Raw genomic sequence first — 18,696 nt, forward strand, 5'->3', positions numbered from 1 at the left:
TTGAAAGCAAAGTATGTATCTTATGTGTCGTTGAAAATTTGTACATCTGCATTTCAATATGAGATAGTACTTTTTTTATTTTATAAGAATACAAGGAATACACGCACATGCGAGCAGACGAAGATGAATGGCGCCTAATAAAAATAAGGGAGAGCAAATGATGGAGACAAATAACGATTTAACGTGATATTGTCCATTGATAAACCACCGCAAAGCCAAGTAATTGTGGCATCTCCTACTACTGGTATGATCGCTAGCTAATTTTGTAATTACCGTTGCTTTTCAAAAGGACATCTGACCCAAGGTGGTACGTATCCTATAAAAATTGTCACACTCATTAATAGAAATGTGATAGCTCCAACACTAAACAAGTTCCCTAGGACTGCTATAACTCGCATGATATTGACCACGAAAAATATGAAGCCAGCTGGCCATGTCGTGTTGTGGTCATCTTCGGTGTGAAACCGGACATTTTGGATATGTGAAATGGATTGTTTTCATGTGTGAAACTAATTATTTCAAATATATGAAATAAAGCGAAACAATTTTTAGTTTATGAAAGTGCTTCCAAAGATAACTGCAATATGTTAAACAAAAACTAGTTCAAATATATCCATTTTTTAGTGAAACCAGTGATTTGAAATAAGTGAAATCAGCGAAACATGTTTTAAATTTGAAATTAAAGGAAACAGTTTTTATGTATTGACTTAATCAAGTGTTTTTTAAATAATTGAAATATTTTTTTAAATGAGTGAAATGTGCATTTTAAAATATTGATTTTTGAACGTGTGATTTTTTTTAAACCAGTGAAACAGTAAAAATTAAAACTAGTTCACATGTATCCTTGATTGAGCTTGTTCTGAAGATCTTCTCCCTATGAATTATAATATACTCCTTCAGTTCCTAAATATTTGTCTTTCTAGAGATTTCAACAAGTGACTACATACGAAGCTAAATGAGTGAATCTACACTCTAAAATATGTCTATATACATCCGTATGTGGTAGTCCATTTGAAACTCTAGAAAGACAAATATTTAGGAACGGAGGGAGTATAAAAAAGATAGAAAACGGAGCTATGGTTCAGAAGATATCTATCATCCAAATTTTTACTAGTATCAAATTAAAGAGCAAAACGTTTATTATCAACCAAATCTCTACTCCTAATGGAGCAGTTGGTAGTCTCGCTTCCAGGTTTTTTTTCGTCCCACCTACCATGGTTTTTTTTCAACCGGTTTTTTTCATCACACCATCCCCACCCCTACCCCACCCCATTCACCGCACGCAGTCAGGTTCCGTTTCCCCCCTTACGTCCCCGATTCATGCATGACAATCAATTCTTTCCAAACGCAATCATGCATGACAATCAATTCTTTCCAAACGCAATCAATTAACTTAAGGTAACCAGACACAATCAATTCAATAAAACGGAGCGATATCTCGGGCGATTTTCTTGCTCCCGATATATAATGGTGCTAGCCAATCTGTTAACAAATGAGAAGGAAACAATCACGTGTATGTAGGGAAGATAATCGTGGAGATTGCAGGGCAGCTAAGGCCGTGCGTCACATGCAGGAAGGATTTCCCGAGTTCAGGGAAAGAGAAGGAAATCTGAGTTGGTGAATAGTCTCCACGATTTATTTGCGTCTGGCTTTTTTTCGTCTGGTTTTTCTTCGTCCCACCTCCCACCACCACCCTCTCACCGGTTTTCCTCTTTTCTCGTCTAACCGGCAACACCCAATGTATTTATGGTAATCAATCACAATTAATCCACGTATGGTAAGGCTATAAACTCAGAAATCTCAAATATGATTATTATAGTAATAAATCCATCCAGGTATGGTAAGGTCATAACTCAGGAAATTTCGAATATGGTAATTATATGGCAATAAATCAATCCAGGTATGGTAAGGCTATAAATATAAAGGAAAACTATTCCTGTGAGACGTCTAATACATGGCTTTCGTCAGACCAGCATCTCACCAATCGTTTTGGAGCCATGCATCCAACAACTCCTGGCTGTACTATATAACCCCTCCGAATCATCCTCACATCCACCATCAAACCCTAATCAACTACCTCGCCACCCTCTCTGCCACACCTACCATCTGGATCCTCCTCGCTTCAACCTCGCTCTTATCGCACCACCGCATCTACGTTCGACCAGCAAGTCCTCCGGCAAGAACGCACACACCATGTCGCCTTGATGGCTAAGCATGTGCATGTGTGCTTCATGCCCCCACAACGCTCCTTGTGATCCGTTCGTCGCGCTGCATCCCCAATCTGGCCGGTGTGGCACTGTAATTTCGCCGGTGTGCAGACCTTCGTTTCCTCTGCTACTCCTCGTCAGACATTTTGTAGTTGCTGCTTGAAGTGGTATGGTCGTGCTCTGCTCGTTGAAGCCTGTAATTGGGGCTGCATGCTATAGACTCATGAGGTCCCTTTTCAATGTGGCTGCATGGTAGCGATGCTCTCATGCGTGCTACGTCGGCTGTGCTCCAGCGGTCTTGCATTTGGCCGGGTTGAAGGATACCATATGTGTAGTAGCCACACGTGATTCAGATTTTGTTCACATTGGAAGTACAAGTGATTGTTGTTGGAAACAAATTTCCACCCTTTTGGAAGCATAATTTTCTTCGGTCAAAATGTATATGTAAAATTATTGGTATACTTTCTACCTGCAATTCAATTACCTATCAATGGTGTATCCAACATTGCTCTATTTTTCTTCCTACACATAAGAAAAATGCTTCTGAAATGTATGATGCAACTTCCACCAAATCGAGATGCTTCTACACCATTGAACAGAGTTTCGGTTACCATTTTTGTTCCGAAGCATCAAATGGTGAGCCATGAAGCTTTATTAAACATGTAAGGAAGCATGTGTCATTTTGTGTTTTTCATATCAAAGCATCAATGAAAGGGCAATGAAGCAACTAAATGCCACATGGAAGGATCGCCACATGGAATTTGTTAACAGCTTATGGTAATATTATTAGTGGCATCTGCATATTTTCAATACGTATTTGAGAACCTATTTGATGCTTCCTGATTTCTATCGCATGAAAAATGCTTCCTTTGAAACAACCGGGGAGCGATTTGTTACCAGAGATAATGCTTCCATTGAAACAACCGAGGAGCGATTTGTTACCAGAGATAATGCTTCCATTGAAACAACCGAGGAGCGATTTGTTACTAGAAATAAAACGTGATTTATAGGATTTATTATATCCTACTAGAAATCAGGGATCAGTTTCCTAAAATGTTGGATGCGTCAACATTTGTAACTGTGCCCCTGATTAAGGAACATACTAATGCCCAAGCCACGTTTACAAGCCCATCACACGTATCGACATGAAATCCATCGTACAAGGAATCAGATTCCTAGCGCTTCCTCTTAAACAAACTTAAATTACCCCAAAGGCCGGCCAGATTAACGTACACAGAAAAATCAACACCCTATGATCTGTCATCCAATTTTTCCTCCACGGTCAGGCATCCTATTCAAGGCCCCTGATGCAATGTTCTGCCAGCAATCCATGCGCACGTCCTACCTAGCTTCTCATAAAGGAACCGAGCTTCTCATCTTTGACGATTAACGGATGAGGCACAGCGTACACATGACGGATCTACGAACTACAGCTGACAACACATGGACGGCCAAAGGCTGTTGCATCCGCTGACCAACCACTACCCTTAATCAAGCACAAGGTACCTAGAACAACTCCCAAACACTCAATTCTTTGTAAGATTTTCAGTAGAAGCCTGTTGCAAAGTCAGGAATTTAGTTTATTTAATTATTAGTCAATGTTTGCCACAAAAAAATTCAGATTTTTTTTATTTTTTTTATCATTTTCTAAATTTAACTATTCATGCTGAGATCATATGAGGTCAAACTAAGATGGGGGCTTTTGAACACTTTTTTCATGAATGCAAATGACATGCACATATAGGTGATGTTGTTCTGAACATTTTGATATCTTATTTGTATTTGTTGGAGTTAGTATGAATTCGTTATGAAATTTTCAAAGTTTCGGTCAAACGGTGAAAGGGCAAAAGTATAAGAGGATGGAACAAGATGGACAGAAACGAGGGTTTTTTGAATTTTGGGGCAAATCAAACAGGTGTGACACAACTAAGGGCTCAAATGTAGTTGTCCCTAAAAAATATATATTAGACAAAATTAATGTTGAATACTAGAATATATATGCCCCTTTAGCAATGCACGGGCAACACACAACAAAGGTGAGGTGGGCGTCACCCGTTTCTAAAAGAAAGGGCTCCAGCTAGCGAGAAATATCCCGCTGCAGCCGGAAGCCGTGCGGGAAAGATAGGGTCCGACAGAAAAAGGAGAAGGGTGTGTCATGGGATAGGTTTTTGTGTTCGGCCTGCGTATTGGAGATATATAGCATGGCCCATAGTCCGGACAATCACATTTCTCCCCACATATGATCTGGATTGGGGGATCTCCGACTGTCTTGATGGTTGAATTTCGAGGAGCCTCAAACACGCCATAATGTATGAGGGAGAAATAAGCTTCGACCTTAGAGGTGACCTTAATCATTTGTTTGATTCATTTATGTATGCATTATAGCCCGTAGCAACGCACGGGCGATCTACTAGTGAAATTAAGGAAACGCAAGCCACGTCCTGTGGTGGACACGTGTCCCTGTGGACCTGTCACCGCTCGGTCTAGCCTTATCTTCTTCCCGCACACAATCTCCTCCTCCACTCATCTCTTTCCTCTCGTTTTCCCTTTCCATCTCTGTTCGTCACGCCCAGACCTCACCCCACCACTGCTACAATCGACTAGGAGAACGACGGCGAGCACCGCATGCCGCATCTCCACCGCAGTAGCTCGGTCGCCGCATCAGAAGTCGCCCGACGTGAGCTTCATCGCAGCAGCCCGTCGCTCTCGACCTCTCGCGACATCAGACATCGCAGCACCCCGGAGCTGCAGTGCACTGCTCGCCGGTGGCTCCCGATGCTGCGATGCAGCGCTCGCGCGGAGGCCCGGAGCTCGGAGCCACAAGGAAGCTTGACCGGCAGCTGCAATGGAGCTTCACCGGCGGCACCATAAATTGCGATGAAACTTCACCAGCGCCACAATGGAGCTTCACCGGAACACCGCGAGGAGCTACGATGCAGCGGGCAGTGCTGCAATGGAGCGCGCCGGTGGCTGCAATGGAGCCCCGCCGGTGGCTGCAATGGAGCGCGGCTGGGGCTGCAACAGAGCTTCGCCGGAACACCGCGCGTCGTCTGCAATGGAGCTCCGTCACGGTTGCAATGGAGCTTCGTCGGGATGCCGACAATGTAGCGTGGAGTTTTTTTTTCGCGCGATCGTGCTGCCGTGGAGCTTCCCCGGGGGTCGTAGGTGTTGCATTAAAGCTTTGTTCTTCGTCGGCTCCAGTGTTGCTGCGTTGGTGCTCTGCCGGTGGCTCCGGTGCTGCAGCGTTGGAGCTCTGCCGATGGCTCCGGTGGTGCGATGTCGCTGTCACAGTCAGCACGGTGAGGTGGGATTGATGGCGAGCACCACCGCTGCATAGGAGGCGTGGCTGGACCATGGCAACTGCGGACGCGCGGTGGGCGTCACGCGTCGCGTGCGGGACCAGGAGAGTACGAGGCCTGACATACGGACGTGTGGGCGTTATCAACTTCGTCCACACGCACGCGTGTGAGAGGGTTCGAGAGGGAAAAAAAGATGTGTGTGGGCATTAGTTATTTTGCCCACACGTAGGTGTGTGGACTGGTTGCTGTCCATGCCACACGAGGCGTGTGGCACAACTACCCGATACACCACACGTGTGGCAGTTATCGGGACCCGAAATAAGTTAGTACTGTAAAGTTAGTATAAAATTGTACCAAATCAGTGACACTTTGAGACGGGGAGAGTATTATTGTTGGTTTGAAAGCAAAGTATGTATCTTATGTGTCGTTGAAAATTTGTACATCTGCATTTCAATATGAGATAGTACTTTTTTTATTTTAAGAATACAAGGAATACACGCACATGCGAGCAGACGAAGATGAATGGCGCCTAATAAAAATAAGGGAGAGTAAATGATGGAGACAAATAACGATTTAACGTGATATTGTCCATTGATAAACCACCGCAAAGCCAAGTAATTGTGGCATCTCCTACTACTGGTATGATCGCTAGCTAATTTTGTAATTACTGTTGCTTTCCAAAAGGACATCTGACCCAAGGTGGTATGTATCCTATAAAAATTGTCACACTCATTAATAGAAATGTGATAACTCCAACACTAAACAAGTTCCCTAGGACTGCTATAACTCGCATGATATTGACCACGAAAAATATGAAGCCAGCTGGCCATGTCGTGTGGTGGTCATCTTCGGTGTGAAACCGGACATTTTGGATATGTGAAATGGATTGTTTTCATGTGTGAAACTAATTATTTCAAATATATGAAATAAAGCGAAACAATTTTTAGTTTATGAAAGTGCTTTCAAAGATAACTGCAATATGTTAAACAAAAACTAGTTCAAATATATCCATTTTTTAGTGAAACCAGTGATTTGAAATAAGTGAAATCAGCGAAACATGTTTTAAATTTGAAATTAAAGGAAACAGTTTTTATGTATTGACTTAATCAAGTGTTTTTTAAATAATTGAAATATTTTTTTAAATGAGTGAAATGTGCATTTTAAAATATTGATTTTTGAATGAGTGATTTTTTTAAACCAGTGAAACAGTAAAAATTAAAACTAGTTCACATGTATCCTTGATTGAGCTTGTTCTGAAGGTCTTCTCCCTATGAATTATAATATACTCCTTCCGTTTCTAAATATTTGTCTTTCTAGAGATTTCAACAAGTGACTACATACGGAGCTAAATGAGTGAATCTACACTCTAAAATATGTCTATATACATCCGTATGTGGTAGTCCATTTGAAACTCTAGAAAGACAAATATTTAGGAACGGAGGGAGTATAAAAAAGATAGAAAACAGAGCTATGGTTCAGAAGATATCTATCATCCAAATTTTTACTAGTATCAAATTAAAGAGCAAAACGTTTATTATCAACCAAATGAAATTAAGGAAACGCAAGCCACGTCCTGTGGTGGACACGTGTCCCTGTGGACCCGTCACCGCTCGGTCTAGCCTTATCTTCTTCCCGCACACAATCTCCTCCTCCACTCATCTCTTTCCTCTCGTTTTCCCTTTCCATCTCTGTTCGTCACGCCCAGACCTCACCCCACCACTGCTACAATCCACTAGGAGAACGACGGCGAGCACCGCAGGCCGCATCTCCCCCGCAGTAGCTCGGTCGCCGCATCAGAAGTCGCCCGACGTGAGCTTCATCACAGCACCCCGTCGCTCTCGACCTCTCGCGACATCAGACATCGCAGCACCCCGGAGTTGCAGTGCACTGCTCGCCGGTGGCTCCCGATGCTGCGATGCAGCGCTCGCGCGGAGGCCCGGAGCTCGGAGCCACAAGGAAGCTTGACCGGCAGCTGCAATGGAGCTTCACCGGCGGCACCATAAATTGCGATGAAACTTCACCAGCGCCACAATGGAGCTTCACTGGAACACCGCGAGGAGCTACGATGCAGCGGGCAGTGCTGCAATGGAGCGCGCCGGTGGCTGCAATGGAGCCCCGCCGGTGGCTGCAATGGAGAGCGGCTGGGGCTGCAACAGAGCTTCGCCGGAACACCGCGCGTCGTCTGCAATGGAGCTCCGTCACGGTTGCAATGGAGCTTCGTCGGGATGCCGACAATGTAGCGTGGAGTTTTTTTTTTCGCGCGATCGTGCTGCCGTGGAGCTTCCCCGGGGGTCGTAGGTGTTGTGCATTAAAGCTTTGTTCTTCGTCGGCTCCAGTGTTGCTGCGTTGGTGCTCTGCCGGTGGCTCCGGTGCTGCAGCGTTGGAGCTCTGCCGATGGCTCCGGTGGTGCGATGTCGCTGTCACAGTCAGCACGGTGAGGTGGGATTGATGGCGAGCACCATCGCTGCAGAGGAGGCGTGGCTGGATTTGAGGGCGAGCGGTTGCGTGCGTTTTCTGCGTTCACCCGATCCATCGGGCAATCTAACGGCTGGCGAGGCGGCTTATGTTTGTGTATTATCATCCGGACGATTTGTAGAACGGGCCAATTAAAGAAGTCGTTTGCATGGGAGAGATAGAATACTTTGTAATGCATGTTGCGCTGCATATGCACAGTTTCTCCTGTAAAAAAGCTGCACATTGATGAGCTCCACGTCTGTATTTGTATGTTTTGTTAGTCCTGTGAAATGTACTATTCACCTACAAGCATGGTTAATAGTATAGCCAACATCAGGCTATATAAAGTTGTCACATTATCTAGAGCCATTTTAATAGCCTACTAATACAATAATTACTCATACTAGTATACTATATCATTAATATGTGACTCCATCTTTTATCTCACAAACTATGTTGGAGCTCATGCTACAACCGGCTACAAGCTGATAGTCCGCTTCTCTTTTCTCTTTCCTCTTCTCTCTCCTCCAACTAAGTATAAATACTATATTTAAATTCTTATAGTCTGCTTATATCACCTTATTGTATTTGCTCGTATAAGAGGGAATTAGTTTACAAGTTTATACCAAGTCAGACTGCAACCGGTGGGCTTTGATAGACACAAGGACGGACACATTTTTACAGGTTTCGTGGAGTGTCACATGTGGCATCATTTGATTGGGACTAACACCATTCTTAAAATTTAGGATGACGGAGAAGTTAGCATTAAGGGGAAAAAATTATATGAGACCAGGTCTCACGATTAGCAGGTGAGACCCGTCCTGATGGATGACACGTGGCATTCATAAATCACAAAACATCTAATCTCCCCCCCTGATTTTAAGTGGGGGGTGGAGGATGCTTTGAGATTTGTGAATGCCACGTGTCATCTATCAGGATGGGTCTCACGTAAGACCTGGTCTCGTAGAATTCTTTTTCGCACTAAGGTCTCCGTAAAAACCCGTTGTTTGTGTTAGGAATTAATTGATTAGGTTAATTAATTATTAATCATTGCTATGTCGGTGCCACTTTTGACAACTGCCTCCTTTTGTAACTGCCTTGTAAACTGGGCATAAATACGGAGGTGGATTAGGAGCACTCGGTGACGACCACCTACGAAATCGCTGCCGCACGCATGCAACCTTGGGATATGTGCCGTTTGGCTGTAAATCATTATAGCCTGTTAATACGGCGCACGTGTTATATGAATCAACGGTCTATACCTGTTCTTGCTCATTTATTCTTTCTTGTCCTGTCCGACCTTGTACAGTAATATTGTACCCACCTAATTAATGTACTCAACCATCGCCTACCTTGTGGAGTGTTCTGCTTGCTCGCAAGCACTGCGTAGCCAGATTTGAAAACCAGTTCTCCCCTCGGCTGGCTGTAGTGATTTCCGCTTTGAAAATTTCGCCATGCCTGTTCGTTTGCTGTTTAACAGAAGTCTTTTTCTGGAGTTCTTTTTTCGCGGTAGAAGATGAGCAGTCCAGCAGATCTGCTTGCTCAAGAACCAACCGGCATTGAATCCATGTAAGTTCTTTAGTTTTTGAACAGATTCGGAAGCATAACTGCTTTATTAGATGAGTAAGTGTTTATTTTGCTTTTGCTACTCTCCTTCAAGATCGAATGAAGAAATAATAGCCGACCAGTGCGCCGCGGGGATAGCTCAGATGTCCGTCAAAGAGGCGCGGGCACTGTCGACGGTAGCTGAGGCAGACAAGCTGGATTCTTCTAATGGTAGCACAGAGCAGCACGTCTCAACAGTTCTATACGGAGATCCTGGATCGAAATCAAGGACTCCAAATGTGATTGATGTCGAAAGGAAAAAGAGCAATGAACTCGATTTATGAGCTTGATGCACACATACAGAAGGTTGGAATTCTTAAAAGATTAATTATAATATGGACATGTCCTCAACATAGGAATTTAACGTGTTCTCCTAATTTGTATGTACGGTTAATCATATTTGTATGATATTGACACGGGACTGTTGTTTTTTTCAATTACAGTCACAGACACGGCGTGATGCCTGACGAACGAGCGGCTAGTGCAGATAGGATTAGTGCACTGGAATTAGCATTTAGAGGATTCGCTTAGAGGAAAGGAGATGCAATTGTTGTGGCTTCTTTGGGCTTGACATTTGATTCGCTAGGAGAGGCTTACGACTACTACAACATGTATTCATGGGAGTGCGGTTTCGGAATCAGGTACGGTAAGAGCCGTACAAATGTCAAAGGTGCTAAAAGCATGCAAGAGCTGCTTTGCAACTGCGGGGTAATCAAACAAACTATATAATCCCTGTTTATCTACACCTTTCCAGACATTTTGATGGTTATTGAATTTAGTTTTCTTTCTCATTAGGGGAAACCAAAGAAGGCGAACTCTACCTCTTCGAGAACAGAGTGTCCAGCGATGATTAGATTGCTGAGAACTGAAGATGATGGCTAGTACATATGTGAGTAAAGAGTCTATCACAACCATGAGATGTTACACACATGCGCAAAGAAACTGCACTTCCCTTCACACCGGCACATTGACAAATACACCAGAGAGCTGGTATCTCAACTGCGTCAGAATAATGTCAACCTCAGCAAAGTTTACAGCATAATTGACACTTTTTTTGGTCGCATAGAGAATGTTTCTTTCACCAAGAGATGCCCGAGGACCTTGTGCGCGAAACTAAGCAGATACAAGGCAGATGAGGATGTTAAGAAGACAATGGATTATTTTGCTGAGCTGAAGCAGTCTAACCCTGAATTCACTTATACAGTTCGTGTAGACAGTGAGAGTAGAGTTAGAACACTGATATGGACAACTGGGAAGAGCAAATTACAGTACCACTACTTTGGTGATGTTGTTATGTTTGATACTACCTACAGGACAAATCTATACAACATGCCATTCGGACTATTCGTTTGTGTCAACAACCATTTCCAGAGTGTCATATACGTAGGCGTACTTATGCGTGATGAGAAAGTAGAGAGCTTTAACTGGGTTTTTTGGTAATACATTTCTTTGAATTAAAATTGCTTGGATCTGATAGTTTCCCATATTAATGTATTATCCACAGACCAAGCAAGAGCCATGGAGCTAGCTATTGAGCAAGTTTACTCAGATGCAACACATCGTTGGTGTAAGTGGCACGTTTTAAAGAAAGCAAAAGAATCACTCGGGACTTTGTACAACAAGCGGAGTGAATTCAGGGTTGAATTTCACAAATTAATACATGAAATGTTGACTGAAGAAGAGTTTGAAAAACAATGGAAAGAGTTGATTGAAAAGTATTCACTGCAGAAGAATACTTTCCTTATACAGACTTATGAAAAACGACATATGTGGGTGAAACCTTATTTTGCAGGGAAGTTCTATGCCAGAATGACTAGCACACAGCGCAGCGAAAGCGCAAATCACATGCTCAAGAACTACATACCTCCAGGCTGCCCTATGAATCTTTTTGTGAAACAATATAGCAAGCTTCAATTCGACAGAGACCAGGAAGAAGGTTTCCAAGAAAAACGGACTAGACTGGTAAAAGTTTCAGTACTGATTTCTGTATTACTCTGCTGTTGAACATAAAATTTATCAAACCAAATTCATTTTATAATAACAATATAACTAAATTTTTCAGGGAGGTGTTGTACCGAAGGCAAACACTCCACTGGAGAAGCACGCAAGCAAAATATACATGAGGACAATGTTTGAAATGTTTGGGTCTTATATGTATGCAACTGGCTCGTACACTGTATCGAATATAACACCGAAGAAATTGTACAAAGAACTCATGTGAATGCAGAGAAAAGGAGAAAGTACTGTAAGACTGATTTTGAAATAGAAATATCCGATGATGGGGAAAAGTATAGATGCCAATGCGGACTATTCGACCACATGAGTATGATATGCTGCCACATAATCAAGGTATTTTCGTTGCAAACTATGAAGTACTGAAAATGTAACAATGTTCTATGATTGCTAATGTTGATTGACATGTTATTCGTTGTATTGTTAGGTGATGATGGTATTGGATGTTAAAATGATCCCGGCACACCATATCATGAAACGATGGACAGTAGATGCACGTGACATCCTACCAGACCATCTTAAACATTACCAGAAAGACATGGGTCCTATTGAATCACCAACATACAGACACTCGGCTTTGTACAATGCCGCACTCCAGCTAGTCAGACTCGACGACACAAATGTCAGACTCGGCTTTGTGCAATGGGTAACAACATTAGTATCTATGGCACCAACACCAAATGAATGGGCCAAAGTTTGGCCGTAACTAAACCTAAGTTGAGTTCCAGCAGAACAAAGGTACCTGCAACTTTTCCTTTCCACAATATGATAAATCGGACATGGTGCATACAGCCTCATGGGATCTTTGAACATAGCATCTTCAGGTGTGCAAGTGCCCTTCAAACATCTCAAACAAAGGAGACATGGCAGACTACCCAAGAAGAGAAGATGGTCCAATTTTAAAAGCTGGAAGTGAATAATCACATTGCATTCAACAAGCTTGATCATAACATATCTTTTACAGTAAACATAAACCAGAAATAAAAAAAATATAGATTAGAAAACAAAGCTACATTCGAATTCCTTGCCAGTGGTGATCGATGGTTGATGGGTTCGCTTGCAACTTATTGATGCAAGGGATGTTATTTCCTTTCCATAAGTCATTTTATAATAGAAAAATACATTTGGTTTCTGCATGCATTCAAATACCTTGCTATTTTGTTAAAAGGATAACCTTGATACTGGCCCATGACCGAGGGTTGCCGTATTGACTTATGTATGATGTTGCTTACTAGTTTGAGCTAATTAAAGCGGAGTTGATTAACCAACGTTTGGGGGTGACAAGAGAAATAGTGGGGGAAGGGAATCAAGGTAAACAAGAATAGTTTGTAAAATAGGGCTAAATTAATTGGAACAGTGATTAGCATCAAATAATGTCGAGAAGCAAGCCCAAAACACTAGATTTCAATTCAACAACAATGCCTTATGATGCAACTAAACAACCCTACATCCATCAAAATCAGATTAACAGCCAGCACATGCTTAATATTTTTTGAAACATAAAATACACTAGACTAGATAAAGTAGGGGTGGCATCTCATATTTTATATGACTAAAATAAGGACTTTGATGTTCTGCATGGAAAGGTTTTCCGTTTGACATTGATTACCTCCGACAGAAACTAGTGATTCTACTATAGTATATGGCCAAAAAGCATTATGGCAGAATAAGAGAAATAGGGAAAATGACCCCCCCCCCCCCTATGTTTTTATAGTATCTCTCCAAACCTCCGCTCTTCTTTCTATCTTCTATCTATATTTAAATGAGAGATTTTATGGTACATCATACTACCTGAAACAATGTGTAGTATATAATAGATCCAATGGTCGGTATGAATTCTTCAAATTTTTGCTATAGGACATTTCGTAATTAACTACTGGTGTTGATTTTTTTTCTTTTTTAATTTTATAATAATGCAATTAATAACAACGCGATGTCATTGCCATCTCGACGACACAGCCATCTCAGTTCGTCTGGCATTCCTCACTCGACGGCTCGACGCAGCCGCCCTGCGGCCGTCTCCTCGGTTGCATAGGGTCGACCGCTCTGCATTGAACGGCCTCCGGTCGCTGCTCCCAGATCTTCCTCCCATGCATCCCAGCAACGACGAAGCCGCCTCGTCCCGCACAGCGGCCTTCTCCCCGTCTGCACGTCCTTCGTTCCGTGGCCTGAAATGGCTTCCCCTCTGGCCCTCTCTCCGTCACGCACGTACATCAGCTGGCGCCCACTAATCTAAGCACGCTGCATGCACGCATGCAACACACGTCGGCACCGGTACGGGACGTGTGGTGGCCTCCGTGTGGTCGTGGGAGGCTCAGGCCGATGAACATGTCATGGGGCAGCGCTTGAATCAGGGTCCGTGGTGACGGACGAAATGGGCACCGTTGCAGCGTCCGTGCGCTCTGGGATGGGAGAGACGGCGCCGGACGAGCTGGGCGTGGGCGATGGCAAAGGGTTGGCTGACAATGGCCGGCTGCAGATAACAAACTCTACTGTACATACAAAGGTGCGGTAGCCGCTGGCAATGGCGATAGAGCAGGATGTGCCAAAGGAACGATGATGACTCCGTGAAATTACAGCTATGCCCTTCACTTGATTTGGAAGGGAATCTGCCCGCGGGATGGATTAGTAGCGAACTACCCAAAACGCCCCTAATTTCTCAATATACTACTGAAAACTTTGTGTAGTACTAGCAAAAAAGACCGTGCGTTGCAATGGGAGAAAAAACATAACACACCCTCTTAACTCAACAACCATCACTCAAGATCACAATAGGTCCATCTCCTTTATTTTTGCGAGGCATCATATTTGCGATGGCCTCGGTGTTCACACTAAACAACAAAAAACGTGTGTTGAATATGGTTAATCCTAAGACGTCTCTCTCTCTTTTTCTCTCTATCGCAATGGGAAATCTGTTGTTTTCCCCTGTGACATTTTTCAGAGGTATGCATGTGTAGTTATCGATATTTTCTTTTCCCTATATGGTTATAGTGGGGTGTTTATTTGCAATCTGCATCGCCGCCGGTATGAAAAAAAAACAGATCTTGCGCTATAAATTATAAGTTTGCTTCCATAACAATATTTTAAAAATATTTAACAGGTAAAATTAACATCATATTTAGATTCCACACATTTTTCTAATAAAATTTCATATACAATATGTTAAAATCGAAGTTACGGTTTAAAAGATACAGATAATTTAGAAAATCATTTGGTTTGCCTCAAATATATTCCAAAATAATATTTAAAAATAATTAAAAGGTAAAAATAATCTCATATTCATATTCTACATATTTTTCTAATCAAATTTTATATATAACATGTTCAAATCGGAGTTACGATTTAAAAGATATGGATGATTTTAAAAAGCATTTGTTTGACTTAAATATGATCCGCGGATGAATTACCTAAAACATTAGAAGGGGTGTAGAAAAATGTAAAATAACTGTTTGGGTGTGCCTTAAATCCGGAAGCCCTCCTCCCCGCCCGCGTCTGTGTCGGCACCGGTGCTGGATACTTAGGTGGTTCCTCCTGACATAGACACAGGGTTGGCTGAAATGAGATGGACACAAGGTCGTTCATCAACAAAATAATTTAATCCTCATTTCACCCAAAGGAATCAAAATAGAGAAAAACACAAAGAAAGAGAATATAATAGAGAATGCATCAGATCTCCAAGGCTAAAAGAGTGACATCTGACATCACAGAAACGCCTCAGACGCAAATTACCCATCTAACTTGTATCTCCTTGTCGGCATGAGCACAGCTCTTCCAAAACTGCTCAACAAGAAATAGTGTCAAGAACAAGGAAAAACTGTAAATTCCAAAAGAAACTGCAACAAGACCAAACGTCGCAGCCGGCCGGCACTGGAGCGTCCAAAATTGCCGGCTAACTATATACTACTAAACACAGGGCCGGCTAAGCAGCTCCACCCCTCTAGGCTGTAGTGTTCTTCTACTAAGTAGCAATACAGGGCCGGCTAAGCAGCTCAACCAACCGAAAATGGAGCCACCAGCGAGGGATCGCAGCATGCTCCACCTCTGCTTCCTTCTTGCGTCCACCGCCACCCTCTCGGCTGCCGTTGCGGCTTCCCCTTACTCCTCTGCCTGCTCCTCCCTGCCACCGGCTCACGACCGCCACACGGACGGCGACGACGCCATTGCGCTCATCCGCTCCTTCCAAATCTCGGCTGGCCAGTTCTCAGGCGGCGCCGACGGCTTGTTTTCCCCCGACGATGACCCCTACGACCCCCGCCCGTTCCACTTCTTTCCACACCGCGCCTCCCGCACGGACGAACCCGCTCTCGTCCACCTCACCGCCACCTTGACCCTCATTGGCCCCCGCAGCTGGCGCAGCGGAGGCCGCCACCATTACAGCGAAGCCGCGTCCATCGCCTTCGTCCTCGACGGTTACCACTCCTCGGCCTCGCTCGAGCTCTGCATGGTCGGGACTGGCACCGAGCACGCCGCCGACGGTTCTCTCAAGTTGTACCCTGACGTCGTCCTCCGCCTCCACGTCCCCAGCCCTCCCAGCCTCGCCGACCCCTTCGTTTCGGGCAGCATGGAGGGCTCCTCCGACCTCGGGACCATGAGCCTCCTCGCGTACGCCGAGGGCGATCACTACAAGTACGACTCCGAGCGTGCGGCCTGCAGCCCCGGAGCATCGAGCCAGCCGGCCGGTGGCTCGCTCCGGGCGCTCGGCGGTGTCAACTCCGTGTGCGCCCACCTGAAAGAACAGCTCACGATCTCCTACAGGCTGGACCATGGTCGCGCCCCGTTTCCGCGGATGCGCATCAACCAGATGCAGTGCGCCGCGGACGGCGCCGCCGTGCGCGCATACGCGGTGCTCTCCAACGACACCGAGCCGGACGAGAGTGGCAGCCGTCGACGCCGCTTCTTGGTCGGCGACGAGGCCTTGGTGGCTGACGGGCACTGGGACCAAGCTCAGCGCATGCTCTGCCTCAGGGCGTGCCGGGTTACGCTACGGGCGCCGCCGTCTGCTCCGGTGGTGGTGCGAGAGGTTGATTGCGGGATCGGGATGAGCTTCTGGTTCCCAGCAGTGTGGACGATGTGGGACCGGAGCGTGGTGGCCGGGATGCTCTGGAACTCCAGCCATGCCGATGCCGAAGCTGAACCGACCCACCGTGTGATAACAGCGTGGAGCATCGACGACCTGAGAAGCACCACCAACCTCTCTGACGTGAAATATAACTACAACGACACGATGCTCGAGGAGGCCAAGAAGCATCATCGGGAGCTCAGCAAAGGGAAGAAGGTCAGGGGGTCGCACTCTTTCCCGGATTTCAACTCTGCTAACGCCGACTCCGAGTTTAGTTTCCACGGCCTGAACTTTGCGGGTGGACGGGCCTACCCAGTCACAATCGGCTCGGCGATGGTCGCCCGCAATATTCTGGCCGCCAACGATTTCTTCTCCGGGCACTGGGCGGTCCACGGGGGTACGCGCGCCGCCGCCGACGCCATCTCGCGGCGTGCAGCGGTTGACGACATGACGCAGACCCTGCTGAATGTCAGCTACGTCATACGCTACTCCTCTCCACGTGACAAGATCAGGGTACGTCCTGCCAATGCGGCCTCCTACTCAAACGACTACTCAGATAGCTTTGAGGAAAGAAAGATCATGGCAGAGGGAATTTATGATCGGAAGAGGGGCATCCTGTGCATGGTCGGCTGCCAGGAGCGCAACGGCCGCTCGACGGACTGCCAGGCGCTGGTAACGGTGCAGTTCGCTTCCCTTGATTCCAAGGCGCAGGCGCACGGAACTGGAGCCATCATCAGCCTCAGAGACAAGACCGATCGCCTCTTCTTCGACAAGATCAACTTCATCTTGCACGGGATGTACTCCAGGCAAGCGGCCATGGCTATATCGAGGATGGACATGGAGAGCATCATGCTTGTGGCCTCCACAACTCTGTCATGTGTCTTCACCATCCTCCAGATCCTCCACACCAAGAGGAACCCGAAGGTGGCTCCGGCGACATCGGTAACCATGCTCGCCGTGCTCAGCATGGGGTACCTTGCCCCTCTCGTGCTCAACTCAGAGGTCCTGTTCGCGAGCAGGAGGAGCCAGTACTATGATTCGTACCCCACGAGACGGAGGCTCGAGATAAACGAGGTCATGATGAGGGCGCCTACACTGATCGCCTTCGTGCTACAGCTGCGCCTTCTTCAGCTGGCGTGGTCTGGCCGCCGCATATCCACCGTGTCGGAGAAGGCCGTTCTGTGGATATGCCTGCCGCTGTACATTCTCGGAGGAGTCGTGGCCGCGGTCGTCCATACGATCAAGGCACGCGCCGCCGCGCGTAGTGACCCATGGGCCATGAACATGGGGGGTGGGCCGGCGGCGATCTGGAAGGACCTTGTGTCGTATGCGGGGCTGATACAGGATGGTTTCCTGCTCCCGCAGGTCATCCTGAACGCATCCTTGGGAGAGACCAGAGCTCGAGCAATCTCACCGTGGTTTTACATCGGGGGCACCATGATCCGCTTGATGCCTCATGTGTATGATGCAGTCAGGTCCCAGATCTACCAGCTGACCATGCGCTCCTCCAACCTATACGCGAGTCCCCGCGGCGACCTCTTTGGTGTGGCTTGGGACGTGGTTATACCGTGCGGGGCGGCCCTGCTGGCCTTGTTGTTGTTCTTGCAGCAGCGACTTCCACGCACCGAGTCGCTTCCGTCGCAGAGGAGGAGATTGGGTGGGTATGAGATGGCCTCTAACAATTAACATAAACCATGAGAGTTCGCCGCAAACAAAGGGTGCAGTTGTGGTTGATTGATAACATGTACTTTCTCTGTCCCAAAAACAATTAGTATAAAGTTGTGTTAAATCAATAACACTTATACTGAGATGGGTAGAGTATTATTGTTGGTTGAAAGAAAAGAATGTATCTTATGTATCATTGAAGGTTTCTACATTTGCATTTCAATATGAGATAGTACTTTTTTTTTATTTTAAGAATACAAGGAATACACGCACATGCAGCCAGATGAAGAAGGCTGGTGCCTACTAAAATAAGGGGGAGTAAATGACGGAGACTGAAATAACGATTTAATGTGACATCGTTCATCAAGAAACCATGGCAAAGCCAAGTCACGGT

The 18,696-nt window shown here is 45.5% G+C and overlaps 1 protein-coding gene and 1 pseudogene across 1 annotated transcript; one reads left to right on the top strand and one right to left on the bottom strand.

Moving 5' to 3' along the window:
• Nucleotides 1-15,236: 15,236 nt before the first annotated feature.
• On the bottom strand, nt 15,237-15,339 carry LOC123063901 (uncharacterized; annotated as a pseudogene).
• A 242-nt stretch (nt 15,340-15,581) lies between these two features.
• Nucleotides 15,582-18,323, top strand: LOC123057271 (uncharacterized). The gene has a single exon (XM_044480340.1). The coding sequence runs from the start codon at nt 15,582-15,584 to the stop codon at nt 18,321-18,323; it is 2,742 nt and encodes a 913-aa protein (XP_044336275.1).
• The last annotated feature ends 373 nt before the right edge of the window (nt 18,324-18,696 follow it).

Source organism: Triticum aestivum, chromosome 3A (genome assembly GCF_018294505.1).
Source record: "Triticum aestivum cultivar Chinese Spring chromosome 3A, IWGSC CS RefSeq v2.1, whole genome shotgun sequence".
Lineage (NCBI taxonomy): Eukaryota > Viridiplantae > Streptophyta > Magnoliopsida > Poales > Poaceae > Triticum > Triticum aestivum.